General features: G+C 31.4%; 3 protein-coding genes across 4 annotated transcripts; 1 reads left to right on the forward strand and 2 right to left on the reverse strand.

Annotated features, from left to right (window-relative positions):
• The first annotated feature begins 146 nt into the window (after positions 1-146).
• Positions 147-856, forward strand: LOC111427726 (succinate dehydrogenase assembly factor 4, mitochondrial-like). Of its 2 annotated transcripts, none has more exons than XM_071196303.1 (2): positions 147-301; positions 455-856. In XM_071196303.1, the coding sequence occupies exons 1-2, from the start codon at positions 235-237 to the stop codon at positions 688-690; spliced, it is 303 nt and encodes a 100-aa protein (XP_071052404.1). In that variant the 5' UTR covers positions 147-234; the 3' UTR covers positions 691-856. The 2 variants fall into 2 exon arrangements, with proteins under 2 accessions (XP_071052404.1, XP_071052403.1); XM_071196302.1 differs by having other exon boundaries at positions 149-301; positions 428-856.
• A 1350-nt stretch (positions 857-2206) lies between these two features.
• On the reverse strand, positions 2207-18890 carry LOC111427719 (zinc finger protein 721-like). Its single transcript, XM_023062973.2, has 10 exons — positions 18558-18890; positions 15693-16828; positions 15436-15640; positions 14824-15378; positions 13966-14142; positions 10873-12089; positions 5806-5995; positions 3841-4928; positions 2766-2970; positions 2207-2710 (listed from the first exon to the last, which is right to left on the reverse strand). The coding sequence occupies exons 1-10, from the start codon at positions 18714-18716 to the stop codon at positions 2645-2647; spliced, it is 4998 nt and encodes a 1665-aa protein (XP_022918741.2). The 5' UTR covers positions 18717-18890; the 3' UTR covers positions 2207-2644.
• LOC139429911 (gastrula zinc finger protein XlCGF57.1-like) lies at positions 6891-9644 on the reverse strand. Its single transcript, XM_071196288.1, has 4 exons — positions 9244-9644; positions 7476-8566; positions 7219-7423; positions 6891-7169 (listed from the first exon to the last, which is right to left on the reverse strand). Exons 1-4 carry the CDS (start codon positions 9400-9402, stop codon positions 7128-7130), a joined length of 1497 nt encoding a protein of 498 aa, XP_071052389.1. The 5' UTR covers positions 9403-9644; the 3' UTR covers positions 6891-7127.
• Positions 18891-20451: the final 1561 nt, after the last annotated feature.

Genomic DNA, 20451 nt, shown 5'->3' on the forward strand with positions numbered 1-20451 from the left:
GTATTAATTTAATTAAAATTATTGTTTTAACTAAAAATTTATCAATTTTTATTCAAATTTAAGTAAAAATAAATTAATAAATCTAAATTAAATCAACAAATACATTAATTTTATCATTTTAGGTTGGTATTAATAATAATAACCTGTCAACACCATTTTTATTGTCAAACAAAAACAAAACAAACAATTTAGACACGAAATTCATTGCTTTAAATTCACCCAATTTCTTATAAAATGAGTATTATGATGTACATGTTGAGGCGAATGCAAGGTTCGCCGTACGCCATCCGACAAGTTAACGGTAAATCAATTCTTTCTTATAATTTAATATAAATGTAAAACATAACCTCAAAACTTTTATTTTATCAATATAAAATCTTGGTTATATGTAAGTAAAGAAAAACCCACTTTTTTTATAAACTTTTAGAGATATTATTACGTTCTTCATCTTCAGAGGGAAAACCTCTAAGTCCTAGGATGAAAGAATTCAAACAGAAACTGAGAGAAACTTCGCATATTAAGTCATTAGAAGATTTACCGCAGGAACATCCAGAAGCTGAAAATTCTAGCGCATTTGATCCTTGGCCTGATAATACTAATCCACATACGGGAGAAATAGGGGGACCCACAGGACCGGAACCAACTCGATATGGAGATTGGGAACGAAAAGGACGAGTATCAGACTTTTAGATATAATAAGACTTTATTAGGATGAAATAAGACGCTTATTCTAGAAAAAATTGGTTTTATTTTAGAGTTATTTGAGTATTAACAGTCTATCCTGTTATTTTTGTGAACTATTTTGAATGATATGTTTACTACCTCCAATTTGTTATTAAACTGCTGGTAAATAATACTTTATTAAATTTTTCATCCTAAATGTCCGCGATGATACTATATACCTTGAATCCGCTATTAACCTCCCATCACTAGTTAATATCCCTATTAAAAGCTGCCATAATCTTCCCATTATTCCCAATTAAACAATTAACATCTTTGGGGGTTCCCCAACAGGAAAGGTTCAATGAATTATCATTGACCATGTAATAATAATAATATATTTATTGAGCTTTCAAATGTTTTACAAAATTTTATTTATTAAAATTATTTTCTTTATTTAATCTTACAAAATAAGTAATGTATAAAAAAATATATACAGGATGGTCCATTTAACGTGAGGCATGCGATTATCTCGAAAACGGTTCATTTTTACATAAAAATGAACCAAATGAAAGTTGTTCTGTGCGAAGGGGGAAACCATATGACGATAACAAACAAGAGTTTGTCGAACTGCTTATGTCGACATTTTCAGAATATCGCTCTCAGAGACTTAATGGGTTGAATTGTTTTAAAATGTAACAGTTAAAACTAAATTTGCATAAAAACTGCTTGGCAACAAATTCTGAATTTATTCCCCATCGTTTTACATTAAAGCAAAGTGTTTAAACTAAGTCATTAAATCATGGATACTCTTAAGTGTGGCAGAAAACGGCGAAATGATTTTTATTTATGGAGAAACTGGCAGAAAAGTTGCTGATAGTATATATAGATAGTTTATGTCGAGAACGTTTTCCTCATCGAAATACGCCTTCGAGAAGTACCTTTTACAGAGTTGTGAATGAGTTTACTAACACTGGAAATGTGGAATCAAGAACTTTCAACTACGGAAGAAAAGGAAATTGCGGTATTAGCTAGCTTAGTAAATCCTCAAGTTAGCACTCGACGACTTGCAATTGACGCCGGAATATTGCAGACCAGCATTTTAAGAATATTAAAGCGAAACAAGTATCACCCATACCACACTTCATTGCATCAACAGCTTTATGGAAGTGATTTTGAAAATCGATTAATATTTTGTCAATGGGCACAAGAACGAATGCGGTTGGACGTCAATTTCTTTGGTAACTTTTACAAACAATGGACAAGGTAATAGACATAACATGCACTATTGGAAAGTTGAAAATCCGAGATAGTGAAGTAGAACATCAACGACCCTGGTCGGTTAATGTTTGGTTTGTAGTGTGGCGTAATTGGTAATAAATTGATACAAATAAATCTACAACGTTACTTGTAGATTTGAGCAGGGAACAAAGACAAAATATGTGGTTGCAAAATGATGGGTATACAGCACATTTTTTACATATTGCACGTGAAGCTTTAGATCGGGATTATGCTGGGCGATGGATTGGAAGGAGAGATTCATGAAAGAGCAGATAAGAAATGCATGCAGAAATAGTAGCTAAGAAAACCTTTTAAGATGATTAATAGTATAGTTTAATCATTTTTTTATAAATAAACAATATTTAAAACTATTTGAATAAAAAAATTATTTAGAAAAGATGTTTATCTGTCGTACTGGCAAAACCAAAAGGTAATTTTTTTTAAATTATTTTACTTTTGCAATCAAAAACATAGAGTGCCATTTAAAAAAATGGTCGTAACCTTCATATGACCTTGAAAATAAGGTCAAGGTCAAAAAATGTTAACGTCATATGGTTTCCCCCTTCACACAGAAAAACTTTCAGTTGGTTCATTTTTATGTACAATGTTAAATGGACCACTGTATATACCTAAAAAATAATAATATGTCAATTATCTTGATTTCTTTGATCTTGAGTTGGTTCGGTATATTTGGGTTGATGCTTTACGATGTATATCGTTTGTGTTGGTGTTGGGTTGGGTTGTTATGTTTTGGGGATGCTGCATGAACCTAAAATCAATTTTGCTTTTATTAATAATTAAGGAAATAAATAAAATTTTTTTACCTTCATATGACTTGTTAAAGTACTTGATCGCGCAAAGGCTTTTCCACAAATAGCGCAAACATACGGCTTTTCTCCGGTATGTGTTCTCAGGTGTCCTACTAATATTGATTTTCGCATGAAACCTCTTCCGCAATCATTACAAACGTAGGAACGTTCTGCTGTGTGATTACTCATGTGATATTTTAGTCTCCTTTTTGTTGTAAATCTAAAAAATTAAAGTTTATAATTTTATTAACACCGAGACTTAACATACCGGGGTGTCTCACGTATCTGGTTGGGTTGGGTTTCAGAAAGGAAATTTAATTGACTACAAATTATCTATAAACATTGCTATACCTATTTACTGTAGTTTCATATTGGGAAATTTATCAAAATATGCATGGAAAGCAGGTTTTTTTTTATAAGAAAGCCATTGAATATAGACAGTTTTTGGTCCATGTTTGTATTATTGTTGTTATTAGTTATATTTGACGACGGGTGTAGACTATTTGTAGTCAATTAAATTCCCTTTCTGATAGGCCATTTGATTTCCATTTAAATTTTTTACTGTCTCGGCAGCCATCTTGAAAATATGAACAAAATATTGAACAACCTATACTACCAAAATTTCAAAACTCTACGAATAGTGGAACATAAAAAAGTTCTAAGGAACCAGTTACATGAGACATGTGTATACCTATTTACTATAACTGGTCAAATAACCGGTTTTTAGAAAAGGACATTATTTTTCCTGATTGAAGAGAAATATTGATTTTAGTAAGGAAATATTAAACAAAGTAATTTGTTTACGACGTGTAGTAATTCGTCCTTAAAATAATTTTTAAAATTTTGTAAAATAGAAATTAATAGTATCAATGTAATATCAATTTTGATTTGTGATCTCTTTAACAAGAATAAGAAACAGTGTTTGAAGATGGCCAGGGGCCGAAACTAGTTAGACTTATATTAAATAAATAAAGACCAGTTTAAAAGTACAGATTCAAACTTCAAATTATTATTTACCTCCTTTAAAATTAACAACTAGTAGGCTGGATTTCAATTATAATTCTTTAATTTATAAAAAAATAAATTTTACCTTTTTTTACAAATATTACACTCAACAGGCTTTTCAATTCCGGGTAAGCATTTATGATTTTTTAAACCACTAGAATGCTTAAAATCTTTCCTACAACATTCACAAGCAAATGGTCTCTCATTTGTATGCGTCCTCATGTGAAGTTTTAAAGTTCCCTTTGAAACGAATTTATTTTGGCATATTTCGCAAGTAAAAGGCTTTTCTCCACTATGACTTCTTAAATGTAACTCAAAATGGAATTTTCTTTCAAACGATTTCTCACAAACAGTACACAGATACGGTTTGTCTCCTGTATGTTGTTTAATATGAACATTTAACGTTACTGCATCTGGAAATTCACTTTTACAATAAACACAAATGTGTTTTAATAAATCAGGATCGCCTTCTTTTTTCTCGTGAATTCTCATATGAGCTGTCAAACCGTTTTTGGCGTAATAGGCTTTACTGCATATTTTACAAACAAACGGTTTTTCTGCGCTATGTTTTAATATGTGTTGATTTAATAAAGATTGATGGGTAAATCGTTTTTTGCATACTTCACATTCGTGGGGTTTTTGTTCATCGGGAATATGAGATATCATATGATTATTGCAGTAGAATTTTTTTGTAAAAGATCTAGGACAAAGTTTACATTTAAAAGGGCGATTTTCAATGTGAGTTGTTAAGTGCTTCTTAAATGAATACAAATTAAAGAACTGCTTTTTACAAACATCACAATGATTCGCTAATTTTTTCGTTTTATTTAATATAACCTCTTCCGATTTCGATAAAACTTTTTCTTTTAATTTACTATTAATTAATTTGGATTCCTTTAATTGTTTTTGAGTGACAAGGTTTTCATTCGCTGGATTTAAAGAAACTGATGTATTTGATGAATCGTCCATTGTAACACTCTCCGCAACTACCGAATACTCAGAGACTTCGATTTCTTCTTGTTTTAGTTCTTCTTCTTTAGCTGCTTGTCTCTCTATGAATTGTCGTACATTTGTATCTGATTGTTCACATAATTGTTTAAATGAAAATGCTCTTGTTACTTGATGAATGCAATCTAAACATAGTTGAGAAGGAAGACCATCTCCTGTTTGAATCTAAAAGAAAATACTTTGATATTAAAATATTCAAATCAATTTATTTTATTTTAGATTATATACACTTGTTATGATTTTTGTGAATTTTTATCTACTGACTTTTACAACTGTTTATCACAGTTTTTTAGAATTATTAATTTCACATCGAGTTATTGGCCATACTTGTCGATTTAATAGCTTTGTGTTGCAATTATGCAACAGCAATTATGTTGTTTATGAGCAAGTCTAAGTTGAAATCTTAAGGAATGATATTTTCATCTAATAAGCCCAGGTCGCTTGCGGCCAAGGTGCCCAATATAATAAGGTGCAATATTGAACAGCACATACAGAAGCGCCTCGGCCGCAAGCGACTTAAGTTCAACTTGAAATCGAGATTGTATGATTTCATCTAATCAAGCCGAGGTTGCTCGCAGCCGAGATTATACTTTTGATACAATATTTATGCAGTAATCAACAGTAGTGATGGGACGGTATTTTTGAGGAGCGTACCGCTTCCACGCGATTTTAAAATACCCGTTACAGAACGTTACTAATATTACATATTTGTAGTGATGGTTCGATATTTGAGGAACGATATTTTGGAGCATTATTCTAATGGAACGTACTATTCCGGCGCGATTTTTAAAATACCCGATTCCGAACGTTGTATTATAACGTTATACATATAAGACGTTATATATATATTAAAGCCCCCTTCATATATATATATATTATTTTATGATAATAATATATGGGAATATATAATTTTTTCTAACTTGCTACGAAACCAGCTATGTTTTTGCTCAAGGTCACGGTATTATTTTGGAGCGGTATTTTTATGTAGCGACCATTCTTGAAGCGCGAAAAAGTATACAAAAAAATGAAATTGTTTATAGACCTGTACATTGGCAAAATTCATAATCATTTCAGCTAAATGTAACGTTTGCCCAATTGATTCATCAGGCATAAAGATGGATTGCATCACTTCCTTCTCGGTGAGACAAGCCCGACATATTTTGCTGATGTCAAATTGACTCCATTTGTTTTTAACCTCCATTTGAAAAGAAAAACAAGACCGGATACCACATTAATATTAAACCGCACTTCCACTGGTTGGGTGCACTGGTGGATTGTTTTGTGTATAAAGTTCGTGGACGCAGCTTTATTCATCCTTATTTATTTGTGATATAAAGTTCAAATTCGACCACAACTTATTTGGCCCTCTATATCATCAACAAACTGTCACTTTTAGTAACAAATTTTTTTATCTTTTAAATATTAACATTTGTTATTATTTGGAAATTTTAACACTAACATTTGTTAATAATAAAGTCGAGGTAATAACAAACAAATTTTTTTAAAAAAGATTCTTTAGAAACTTGGATTAATTTTAGATGTTAGTTTAGTTGCCTATAAGTTAGGGGTTTATTATAAAAACATTTTTGATTTGACTTTAAATTTTTGAAATCGTAAACATTAAAATAAACACGAAAGTTATCGTTATTCTTTTTCATATAATAATAAAATACGATTTTGCTTTTCTTTCTGTGAATTAAATTTTTTTTTACAGAAAGACTGCCGGGGGTCTTGGGTACACAGAAGAGTGCCGAGATGTTTTTAATAGATTAAAGATTTTAACTCTACCATCACTTTTTATTCTCGAATGTGCTCTGTATGCTTTTGCGATAGATGCCGATATTCATGTGCATGATACTAGGAATATGAATAAAATTTATAATAATTACTGGCGTTTATCCAAAACACAGCTTGGGCCAGAGTACTTATCTCGAGTGGTACTTAACAAGCTGCCGAGTGAATTAATAGGAGAGTCTAATAGGATTTTTAAAGGTAGCTTAAAAAAGATTTTGTGTCAGAAAATATTTTAGTCTGTACAGGAGTTCCTAAATGCAGGGATAGGATTGTAACCACCATACGCTCTTGGTTTTTGTTTCTGCTAGTGTATTTATTAAATAAAAAAATGTATTGAAAATGTATTTATTTGGACGAGTGTAAGAGCAGCAGCTTAATAGCGGATATGCGAGTTATCTGTTAATTCCTTGATCATCCATCGCTCGAAAGCATTCTTGTTGCATCTTGAGGTATCATTGTTTGCAGACCTTGTTGAGGAATCATTCTTTGAGGTTTTTGTTGAGGTATCATCCTTGTATTTTGTTGAACTGGTTATATATTTGGGTTGATGCTCTATAATGTATTGTATTTCTATTGGTCTTGGTTGTTATATTTTGGGGATGGTGCATGAACCTAAAATAAATTTTTTTTTATCAATAATTAATGAATTACATTTTTTTACCTTCATATGAGTACTTAAAGTACTTGATTGCGCAAAGGCTTTTCCACAAATAGCGCAAACATATGGCTTTTCTCCGGTATGTGTTCTCAGGTGTCTTACTAATATTGTGTTCACTGTGAAACCTCTTCCACAAACATTACAAACGTAGGGACGTTCTCCTGTGTGATTTCTCATGTGATATTTTAGTTGCATTACGCTTGTAAATCTTAAAAAATCAAAGTTTATTATTTTATTAGTTTATAAAAAATAAATTACACCTTTTTACACAAATATTACACTCAATGGGTGTTTCAGTTCCATGTAATCTTTTATGTCTTGTTAAGACACTGGAATGCCTAAAAGCTTTTCCACAAAATTCGCAAGCAAATGGTCTCTCATTTGTATGCGATCTCATGTGAACGTTTAAATTTGCCTTTGAAACATATTTATTTTGGCATATTTCGCAAGTAAATGGCTTTTCTCCGGTATGACTTCTTAAATGTAAGTCTAACTTGTATCTTTCCTCAAACGATTTCCCGCAAACTGTACACAGAAACGGTTTATCTCCTGTGTGTTGTTTAATATGAACATCTAATGTTACTGCATCTGGAAATTCACTTTTACAATAAACACAAATGTGTTTTAGTAAATCAGGATCGCCTTCTTTTTTCTCGTGAATTTTCATATGTTTTGACAAACTGTTTTCGGCATAACACCCTTTATTGCATATTTTACAAACAAACGGTTTTTCTGTGCTATGTTTTAACATGTGTTTATTTAATAAAGATTGATAGGGAAATCGTTTTTTGCATACATCACATTCGTGGGGTTTTTGTTCATTGGGAATATGAGTTGTCATATGATTATTGCAGTAGTATTTTTTTGTAAAAGATCTCGGACAAACTTTACATTTAAAAGGGCAATCTTCAATGTGAGTTTTTAAGTGCTTCTTAAACGAATGCAAATTAATGAACTGCTTTTTACAAACATCACATTGATTCGCTAATTTTTTCGTTTCATTCAACATAACCTCATCCGATTTCGTTAAAACGTTTTCTTTTAATTTACTATTAATTATTTTGATTGTCTTCTGTAATTGTATTTGAGCGATAAGGATTTCATTCGCTGGATCTAAAGGATCTGATGTATTTGATGAATCATCCATTGTACCACTCTCTACAACTACCGAATAATCAGAGACTTCGATTTCTTCCTGTTTTAGTTCTTCTTTTAGAACTGGTGATCTCTCTATAATTTGTCGTAGATTTGTATCTGATTCTTCACATAATTGTTTAAATGATAATGATCTTGTTACTTGATGAATGCAATCTAAACATATTAGAGAAGGAAGACCATCTCCTGTTTGAATCTAAAAGAAAATACTTTGATATTAAAATATTCAAATCAATTTATTTTATTTTAGATTATATGCACTTGTTGTGATTTTTGTTAATTTTTATCTGCTGAGTTTTACCACAGTTGTTTAGAATTATTTATTAATTTCACATCGCGTTATTGGCCATCCTTGTCGATATAATAGCCTTGAATTATGTTATTTAGGAGCGAGTCTAAGTTTTAATCTTAAGGAATAACATTTTCATTTAATTAAGCCCAGGTTGCTTGTGGCCGAGGCCCTATACATTTACTACTACATCTCTGCAATATTGAACAGCACCAGTGGCGCCGACTTTTTAATATTTAATGGGGGGGCTGCACTTTTTCATATGCTACACCTTATTACAAAACAATTGTATTGTACATAATAATAAGTAATACAATTGTACACTTTTACGATTTTCCGAGGGGGCTCAAGCCCCGTGGCGCCGACTACGGGGGGGCTCAAGCCCCGCAGCCCCCCGTAGTCGGCGCCACTGAACAGCATATAGAGCAGCATCTCGGACGCAAGCGACCTTAGTTTAACTTGAAATCGAGATTGTATGATTTCATCTAATCAAGCCGAAGTTGCTCGCAGCCGAGACTCTACTTTTGATACAACATCTATGCAGTAATCAACAGTATACAAAAAGAATGAAATTGTTTTTAGACCTGTACATTGGTGAAATTCATAATCATTTCAGCTAAAGGTAACGTTTGCCCAATTGATTCATCAGGCATAAAGACGGATTGCATCACTTCCTTCTCGGCGAGACAAGCCCGACATATTTTGCTCATATCAAATTGACTCGATTCGCTTTTAACCTCCATTCGACAAGAAATAGAAAACCTGATACCGCATTCAAATTAAACCGCACTTCCACTTGTTGGGTGCACTGGTGGGTTGTTTTGTGTATAAAGTTCGTGGATGCAGCTTTATTCATTTGTGATATAAAGTTCAAATTCGACCACAACTTATTTGGCCCTGTATATCATCAACAAACTGTCACTTTTAGTAATAAGTTTTCTCTTTTAAATATTAACATTTATTATTATTAGGAAATTTTAACACTAAAATTTGTTAATAATAAAGTCGAGGTAATAACAAATTTATTTTTTTTAAATAAGTTTTATAGAAACTTGCAATAATTTTAGATGTTGGTTTGGTTGCCTATAAGTTAGGGGTTTAATATAAAAACATTTTAGATTTGACTTAAAATTTTTGAAATCGTAAACTTTAAAATAATTGCGACAGTTAACGTTATGCATAATTAATAACACTAATCCACATACGGGAGAAATAGGAGGACGAGTATTAGACTTTTAATATTAAGACTTTTAAATTTTATTGCAATCAGTGCAGTTTAATTGGTATACTGTATCTAGTCTATCTAATGTCTTGATTTTATACTTCATATTTGATATTAAGGTGCCAATTTTGTTATTATACTTAGCAAATTTTATTTCTGATATTTCATACCTCTTAAAAACATTCGTTACCTTATTTGTTAATGTTGGTATAAATTTAATTTTACAAAATTCTTTATTATTATGAGTGCTTTCTGGAACATTCTGCCCTGTATTAGTTTGTCTAGGTATGAATTGTGTAATTAGGGATTGTCTAATAGTTGGTTTATTCTTTTTATTTATATCTCTTTTTACATTTTCTGTATTTGTATTCTTTACCCTTTGTTGATGATCTTGTGGGGTTATATTATTTGTTTTGACTTTCAATCCATCTATATTATTTAGTATTGTAAACCATGAGTTATTAATCAAGTGTTTGGGATAACAATTACTTAACAAAATATCATATATTTTTTGTTTTATTTCTTTCAAAAATGATTTATCTGTCAATTTTATTTCTCTATATATATATGTAATTGTTCATCCTGTTTATAATTTGTGATTTTAGGTGATTACTGTGGTAATTCAATACTTATATCTTTTTTATACCATTTCGTTTTCATTATGTTATCGATGATTATTGACATATCCAAAAAAAAATGATAAAAAATCTAAAAAAAAATAATTGATTTTATTTTAGAAGTATTTAAGTATAAACACTATCAGTCTATCTTGTGAAGTATTTACTCAGTAATAAATGAACGATATGTTTATTTCCTCCAATTTATTATTAAATTGCTGGTAAATAATACTTTATTAAATTTTTCACCATTAACTAACGTAGGGAACGTTCTCCTGTGTGATTTCTCATGTGATATTTTAGTTTCCTCACGCTTAGAAATCTTAAAAAAGCAAAGTTTATCATTTTATTAGTTTGTAAAAAATTAATTTTACCTTTTTTCACAAATATTACACTCAATGGGTTTTTCAGTTCCATGTATACTTTTATGACTTGTTAAGTCACCCTTTTGCCGAAAAGCTTTTCCACAAACTTCGCAAGGAAATGGTCTCTCATTTGTATGAGTTCTCATGTGAATTTTTAAAGTTGTCTTTGAAACGTATTTATTTTGGCATATTTCGCAAGTAAATGGCCTTTCTCCGGTATGTGTTCTCATGTGACCTCTTAAACTTGCCTTTGAAACGTAATTATTTTGGCAGATTTCGCAAGGAAATGGCTTTTCTCCGGTATGACTTCTTAAATGTACCTCTAAACTGTATCTTTGCGAATACGATTTCCCACAAACATTACATAGAAACGGTCTATCTCCTGTGTGTTGTTTAATGTGAACATCTAACGTAACGGAATCCGGAAATTCAGTTTTACAATAATCACAAATGTGTTTTAGTAAATCAGGATCGCCTTCTTTTTTCTCGTGAATTTTCATATGTTTTAACAAAGCAGCTTCGGTGTAACACGCTTTATTGCATATTTTACAAACAACCGATTTTTTTGCGCTATGTTTTAACATGTGTTTATTTAATGAAGATTGTTGGGTAAATCGTTTTTTGCATACTTCACATTTGTGGGGTTTTTGTTCATCGGGAATATGAGTTATCATATGACTATTGCAGTGGTATTTATTCTTAAAAGATCTCGGACAAACTTTACATTTAAAAGGGAAACCTTCAATGTGAGATGTTAAGTGGTTCTTAAACGAATACAAATTAATGAACTGCTTTTTACAAATATGGCATTGATTCGCTATTTTTTTCGTTTTATTTAACATAACGTTTTCCGATTTCGTTAAAACTTTTTTTCTTAATTTATTATTAATTAATTTGGCTTCCTTTAATCGTGCTTGAGTGACATGGGTTTCATTCGCTGGATCTAAAGGATCTTCCGGTAAAATAAATGTTTTTGGGAAACCATCCTTGTCATCATGGTAGTTATCTGATGAATCATCCATTGTAACACACTCTACAAATACCGAATAATTAGAGAATTCGATTTCTTCTTCTTTTACTTCTTCTTTTATAGCTGCTGGTTTCTCTATGAATTGTCGTAAATTTGTATCTGATTGTTCACATAATTGTTTAAATGAAAATGCTCTTGTTACTTGATGAACACAATCTAAACATATTAGGGAAGGAAGACCATCTCCTGTTTGAATCTAAAAGACAATACTTTGATATTAAAATGTTCAAATCAATTTATTTTATTTTAGATTATATACACTTATGATTTTTGTTAATTTTAATCTACTGACTTTTACCACTGTTTACCACAGCTTTTTAGAATTATTAATTTATAATCGTGTTATTGGCCATCCTTGTCGATTTAATAGCCTTGAATTGTGTTATTTAGGAGCGAGTCTAAGTTTTAATCTTAAAGCCTAGGTCACACGTAACGAGTACAGTGGCGAGACAGTGTACTCGGCCAAGTCCTCGGTTGGTATAAACATATTACCGAGTGCTCGGCCGAGCGCTCGACCTAGTACCAGGGCGAGACAGTCACTCGGACCCTATTCTATTTACTGGACCGAGTGCCACGCTACTCTCTCGGCCTAGTGTCATTTTACTGTCTCGCCACTGTACTCGTTACGTGTGACCTAGGCTTAAGGAATGATATTTTAAACTAAGTCGCTTGCGGCCGAGCGGGCTGAGGCTCTATACATTTGCTACTACATCTCTGCAATTTTAGCAGATTATATTATATATACAGGTGTATCTGAATGACGTGCCCAAACTTCAGGGGGTGATTCTTTAAGCAATTTTAAGGGTACTTTCTTATATAAACTATGAGCGATTTCGACTCCCCTGCGGAGCTACGCCCCTTCAAAAATAGCGAAAAATTTTGGTTTACTTTTTTTTCCCGAAAACCATAAACACCAGGAAAATGAAATTTGGGAAATAAGTTTAGCTTATAATAGGGCATGTTTCGAGCCTATCTGTACTTTCAATCTTCCTATCTAAGTTACTAAACATAACCACCCCCGTTCCATTTTTGTCTAGATTTTTTTTATGACGGTGATAAATACATTGGAAGTATTTTATTTAGATAGATGAAAATATTCTAAAACTTTTTTGCCTCTCTGATGTTCTTCGAAAAGTTAATACTTTCTGAGAAAAAAATTAATTAAGCAAACACTAACTGTTAAGCTGTAGGGAATTTATAATGAAAAAATCTTAGTAGGCTATGCAATCTTTGTCAAAAATATTTTTGACGTTTAAATGTCAGTGGTTTTCTTACTATTATTATTGTTTTATTTAAAATTTGAAACGTCGAGTAAACGAGCGTAAATGCGGTAGAACTTTATTCAAAAATTAATTTGAGGAACAATAATAATAGTAAGAAAAACACTGACATTTAAACGTCAAAAATATTTCTGACAAAGATTGGAAAGCCTACTAAGATTTTTCATTACAACTTTTGATAGATAACCCCGTTGTTTAACACGCAGTGTTCGCTTTATTATTTTTTTCTCAAAAATTAGTCGTTTTTGGAAAAATTTTAGAGAGACAAAAAAGTTTTAGGATACTTTCATCTACCTATGTAAATTTTTTTTTAATGTATTTACCATCTGCATACAAAAATTTAGCAAAAATGTAAAGGGGGTGGTTACGTTTAGTAGTTTAGAAGGATAGGTTGAAAGTACAAATAAAGTGAAAACGTGCCCTACTATGAGTTAAACATATTCCCCAAATTTCGTTTTCCTAACGTTTATGGTTTTTAAAAAAACCAAAATTGTAGCTCCTTAGGGGAGCCCAAGTCGCCCATAGTTCATATATCAAAGTACCCTTAAAATTGCCTAAAGAATCACCCCTGAAGTTTGGGCACGTCATTCAGATACACCCTGTATATATATAGCAGATATTCTAGCACATACAGAAGCGCCTAGACCGCAAGCGACCTCATTTCAACTTGAAATCGAGATTGTATGATTTCATCTAACCAAGCCGAGGTTGCTCGCAGCCAAGACTCTACTTTTGATACAATATCTATGCAGTAACCAACAGTATACAAAAAAAATGAAATTGTTTCTAGACCTGTACATTGGTGAAATTCATAATCATTTCAGCTAAATGTAACGTTTGCCCAATTGATTCCTCAGGCATAAAGATGGATTGCATCACTTCCTTCTCGGCGAGACAAGCCCGACATGTTTTGCTGATGTCAAATTGACTCGATTCGTTTTTAACCTCCATTTGACAAGAAAGACAAAACCGGATACCGCATTAATATTAAACCGCACTTCCACTGGTTGGGTGAACTGGTGGATTGTTTTGTGTATAAAGTTCGTGGACGCAGCTTTATTCATCCTTATTTATTTGTGATATAAAGTTCAAATTCGACCACAACTTATTTGGCCCTCTATATCATCAACAAACTGTCACTTTTAGTAACAAATTTTTTTCTCTTTTAAATATTAACATTTGTTATTATTTGGAAATTTTATATTAAAATTTTTTAATAATGAAGTCGAGTTAATAACAAATTAATTTTTTTAAAAAGTTTTTATAGAAACTTGCAATAATTTTAGATGTTGTTTTAGTTGCCTATAAGTTAGGGGTTTATTATAAAAACATTTTAGATTTGCTTTAAAGTTTTGAAATCGCAAACATTAAAATAATCGCGAAAGTTATCCTTAATTAATCCTTGGCCTGATAACACTAATGCATATATGGGAGAAATAGGATCAGACTTTTATTATTAAGACTTTATCAGAATGAAATAAGCTTATTCTAGAAAAAATTGGTTTTATTTTAGAATTATTTAAGTATAAACACTATCAGTCTATCTTATTATTTTTGTGAAGTATTTAGTCAGTAATAAATGAACGATATGTTTATTACCTCCAATTTGTTATTAAATTGCTGGTAAATAATACTTTATTAAATTTTTCATCCTAAATGTCCGCGATGATACGGATCATAATTCGCAATATATTTATCTGTTAGCAACCTTGCATCCGTTATTAACCTCCCATCATTAGTTAATATCCGATTATCAGTATTTAAGGTAGCCATAATTCTCCCATCATTCCCAATCAAACGATTATCATTCATCAATCTTTGCGAATTATCATTAACTAGCATCCTCGGGGGTTCCCCAACGTTTACCATCAATCTGTTTTCAAGTAGTCTATTATCATTGAGCATATGCGAGTTATCTGTTAATATCCTTGACCCATCGCTCGAAAGCATTCTCGTTGCATCTTGAGGTATCATTCTTTGTGGATCTTGTTGAGGAATCATTCTTTGAGGTTCTTGTTGTGGTATCATCCTTGTATCTTGTTGAACTGGTTGCTGTTGTTGGAGTTGTTGTTGTAAGCGACTTCCTTGGGGATTTCCTTGATCTTGATTTGGTTGGGTATATTTGGGTTGATGTTCTACAATGTATTTTGTTTCTATTGGTCTTGGTTGGTCTTGGTTGTTATATTTTGGGGATGGTGCATGAACCTAAAATCATATAAGTCTTTTTATTAATAATTAATGAATTAAATTAATTTTGTTTACCTTCATATGAGTACTTAAAGTACTTGATTGCGAAAAGGCTTTTCCACAAATAACGCAAACATATGGTCTTTCTCCTGAATGTACTCTCATGTGTCTTAATAATATTGTGTTCACTGTGAAACCTCTTCCACAAACATTACAAACGTAGGGACGTTCTCCTGTGTGATTTCTCATGTGATATTTTAGTTTCATTACTGTTGTAAATCTTAAAAAATTAAACTTTACGATTTTATTAATTTATAGAAAATAAATTTTACCTTTTTTCACAAATATTACACTCAATGGGTTTTTCAGTTCCGTGTAATCTTTTATGACTTGTTAAGTCACCAGATTGCCGAAAAGCTTTCCCACAAAATTCGCAAGCAAATGGTCTCTCATTTGTATGCGTTCTCATGTGAATTTTTAAACTTGCCTTTGAAACGTATTTATTTTGGCATATTTCGCAAGTAAATGGTCTTTCTCCGGTGTGCGTTCTTAAATGTAACTCTAAATTGAATCTTTGTGGAAACGATTTCCCACAAACATTACACAGAAATGGTCTATCTCCGGTGTGTTGTTTAATGTGAACATCTAACGTAACGGCATCCGGAAATTCACTTTTACAATAATCACAAATGTGTTTTAGTAAACCGGGATCGCCTTCTTTTTTCTCGTGAATTTTCATATGTTTTAACAAACTGTTTTCGGCGTAACAACCTTTATTGCATATTTTACAAACGAACGGCTTTTCTCCGCTATGTTTTAACATGTGTTTATTTAATAAAGTTTGATGGATAAATCGTTTTTTGCATACGTCGCATTCGTGGGGTTTTTGCTCATCAGGAATATGAGTTATCATATGATTATTGAGGTAGTTTTCTTCTGTAAAAGATCTAGGACAAACTTTACATTTAAAAGGGCGATCTTCAATGTGAGTTTTTAAGTGCTTCTTAAACGAATGCAAATTAACAAATTGTCTTTTACAAACATCACATTGATTCGCTAATTTTTTCTTTTTATTCAACATAACCTTTTCCGATTTCGTTAAAACTTTTTTTCTTAATTTACTATTAATTAATTTGGTGGTTTTCTTTAATTGTCTTTGAGCGATAAGCTTTTCATTCGCTGGACTTAAAGGATTTTCGGGTAAAATAAACGTTTTTGTGAAACCATCGTCGTCATCATCGCTGTTATCTGATGAATCATCCATTGTAAAACTCTCTACAAATACGGAATAATCAGAGGCTTCGATTTCTTCTTGTTTTAGTTGTTCTTTTACAGCTGGTGGTCTTCCTAAGAATTGTCGGAGATTTGTATCCGATTGCTCACATAATTGTTTAAATGAAAATGCTCTTGTTACTTGATGAACGCAATCTAAACATATTAAAGAAGGAAGACCATCTCCTGTTTGAATCTAGAAAAGAAAATACTCTTCTAGCTATTTTGATACTTAAACTTTTTACAATTTTTGCTCATTTCCTATACTTAATGTATAAGTTTTTTAAAATTATCAACTTCATTTGACATATTGCTTATACAGGTGTTTCTGTAACTCGTGACATAATTTTAATTACAAATACTAGTCAAAATAATAACATTTTTGGTCTAAACTCATAAATGGCTAAGATTTAAGCCATCAAGTTAAGAAATTTGTAAACTTTTTCTTAAATGTTTTCAATATGGTTTGTCTTAGAAAGATAAAATTTGGTAAACAGTGCAATGTTATCATGAGAAATCGTTTAAGATCACTTTTAAAAATATACAAACCACTATTAGAATGATCAGCAATTTTTAATTCTTGTACTCTCGACTAAAGGAATCCCATCCATCCTACTGTCCATGTAGGACATGCCAAGACGTACCTTTGGATATTCTGAAATGTACTGTTGCTATCAACAGTACTAACAGTACTACGATCTGCCACAAAATCCAAAATGTTTTCTTTTAGTTAGGGAGTACGACCTCACTTCTGATTCCAGTTATTTAGTCTTTGGATATTTAGAAATGATTTTCTTCAGGTTGTCTTTACTTAAAATTTGTTTCAATAGTAAATGAAAAATTCAATTGTAAATATTTCGAAAACGACGCCTCTAATAAAAAATTTCTAAGACTGAAAATAATATTAAAATGAAATAGGCTTTTAGAATCAGTTGAAAAATTTAAAGGTTTATGACATAATAAAACAGTTTTAAAGAAATAAACTTTGTGAACACCCTGTATAACATTGATCCGTGGTTGGATATTTTCAATAGCAACCTTAAATGATTTCTTATGATAACATTATTTGCCAAATTTAGTCTTTCTAAGATACACCATATTGAAAATATTTAAGAAAATGTTTGAAAATTTCTTTTATTTTGAAGGCACATATCTTAGCCATTTAATAATAATACCTTTATTTCCCACCTGTAATAATATACAACAACATAATATATCACAATTTCACGAGACGAACTAATATTAAAGAAGTGGGAAATCCCAAGGTGCCGTTCAACCGCTGAATGCCACTGACATACAGCGGTTGCTGTTATGGGTTTAGATCAAAAATTTTTACATGAATCGTCTCGAAATTTATGGTTTTATTTTTTAAACGGTTCTTATACCATATTATGATGTAGGAGTCATAATAAAGTAAATTCACACAAAAAAGAATGCGATTTATTCTTTATTTAGGACAAAAATTAAGAAAATAAATTAATTTTATCCTAAATAATGAATAAATCACAAATTTTTTAGTATAAATTTACCATGACTCCCATATCATATGGTATAAGAATCCTGGCCAAGTAGGGTGGCATAATACATATCGAAATTTGAATTTCTATCTTCAAATTTAGACGTCAAAAAATACCACAACCGATGGGACACCCGGTACAGCATGCATCATAAGTCAACTTTATTTTTCTAAATGCAACACCCTATATTATGTTATAGGATACATAACACCCTGTATTATAACATTTTCTGACAAGTAAATATTAGATTAGTTTTTTTTAAATAAAACAAAAACAATGAATTGTTTTTTGTTTTGTTTGTTTTTTTTTTGTTTTTATTATGTTTGTTTTTTTTTTATTCATTTTTTTTTAAATTAAAGACTACATAAAATTAAAATTAATGATAAAAAGATACAAAATTGTTTAGACCTGTACATTGGTGAAATTCATAATCATTTCAGCTAAATGTAACGTTTGCCCAATTGATTCATCAGGGATAAAGACGGATTGCATCACTTCCTTCTCGGTGAGACAAGCCCGACATATTTTGCTGATGTCAAATTGACTCGATTCGTTTTTAACCTCCATTTTACATGAAAAACAAAACCGGATACCGCATTAAAATTAAACCGGACGAATTCGCGATGCAAATGGCGCCGTAGACACTTCCACTGGTCGATTGTTATGGTTGTGTATAAAGTTAAGCAGTTCGTTGACGCACCTTCGTTCAACCGTATTTGCTTGTAACATAAAGCCCAATTTCGACCACAACTTATTTGGCCCTCTATATCATCAAAAACTGTCACTTTTAGTAATACGTTTTCTTTTTTCAGTATTAATTTATTATTATTTAGAAATTTTGATGTTAAAATTAAAATTTGTTAATAATAAAATCGAGTTAATAATAAATAAATTTTTTTAATAAAATCTTTATAGAAATCTATAATTATTTTAGACGTTGTTTAAGTTGCCTATAAGTTAGGGGTGTATTACAAAATATTTTAGATTTAATTTCCTTAAAATTTTTGAAATCGTAAACATTAAAATTATGACGAAAGTTATTAAGTAATGTAACTCATTTGAAAATTATTTTGAAATGCACCGGGCTAAGTGATAAAATAGCTTAGATTACAAACAAATGGACGTGGTCCCTTGTTATCGGGCCCGCATTTCTTTGTCTGAAGATAATAGAGGTTATCGACAAAGCAGAAGGATACGATAAAGTATTGAGTACCCATAACCTAGGTTAAAAATAATAAATTAAAATTTAAATTCAAAAAAATCTTTCTAGTTTTAATAACTATATTTTCGATTAACGGTGATTTTCTAAAGGTTGAAAGAAAATAAATAAATAAAAGCATTAACCATCCTCTGGGTTGAGAGGTTGGGGTTTGTTAAAACAATCGATTGTCGGCGCGCATTGTTTGTTTAACGCTCGCCTTTTGTTTTTAATCGCAACCTTCGGGCGATATAGCGCCCACCGCGATCGGTCGTCCCCCCGTCCAACATAGAGAATAAAGGGGGGCCCCGCTTATATTTTATCTTAATGGACGTTTGCCGATTCGCCGCCGGTTACAAGATTTTTTACTTTGTTTTTTTGGCCGATATCGCGCCGCGCCGTTTTAAAACTCGAAAACGCTTCTCTCTATCGGCCTTTCCAGCGCCTCCACGGAATTAATTGCCGGTCATTTACGATTTTTATCGTAATTGAAAATATTCACGTGTCACCGCCGCCAACTATTACGTTATCGCGACTCTCAGTCCTAATTATAATATTACCAAGCGATAATCGAAAGAGGTGTTAGCCTTCTACAATCTTTTTTTTAATCGTCTTTTTATTATTTTCTTCCATCTTATACACGTTTATTTACGCAGAACCACCATTAAATTTACCATAAAAAGTTCACAATCTTTTAATTATAACTAACTGTAATAGAAGTAATTTTTCGATTCGAGGTTATCTTTTAACATTTCCGTCAATTTTAATAACTTATAAAAGAAGGTTTTTGTGGCGTAACAGATTAAGATGAATGGTTTTATTATGTTGTAAAATATAATAATTGTATTCATTAATATTTAGATTTTTTTAACGATACTTAATTATAAAATGAAAATTTGTTGATAACGTTCCAATACTGACAGAGCAAGGACAACAAAAACCATGCGTTTTACTAACTTCCAAGTTCTAAAACTCACTTAGCCTGTTAAGCACGCAGTAAAAAAGTTGATGAATAGCGTGGGAGGTTCCTAAGTTAAGGTCCCAGCGTCCAGGTGTCTCCTAGATTATCTTTTTTAAGTTTAGCCGAGGCTGTTTACCGCCGAG

This window comes from Onthophagus taurus, chromosome 6, assembly GCF_036711975.1.
Source record: "Onthophagus taurus isolate NC chromosome 6, IU_Otau_3.0, whole genome shotgun sequence".
Lineage (NCBI taxonomy): Eukaryota > Metazoa > Arthropoda > Insecta > Coleoptera > Scarabaeidae > Onthophagus > Onthophagus taurus.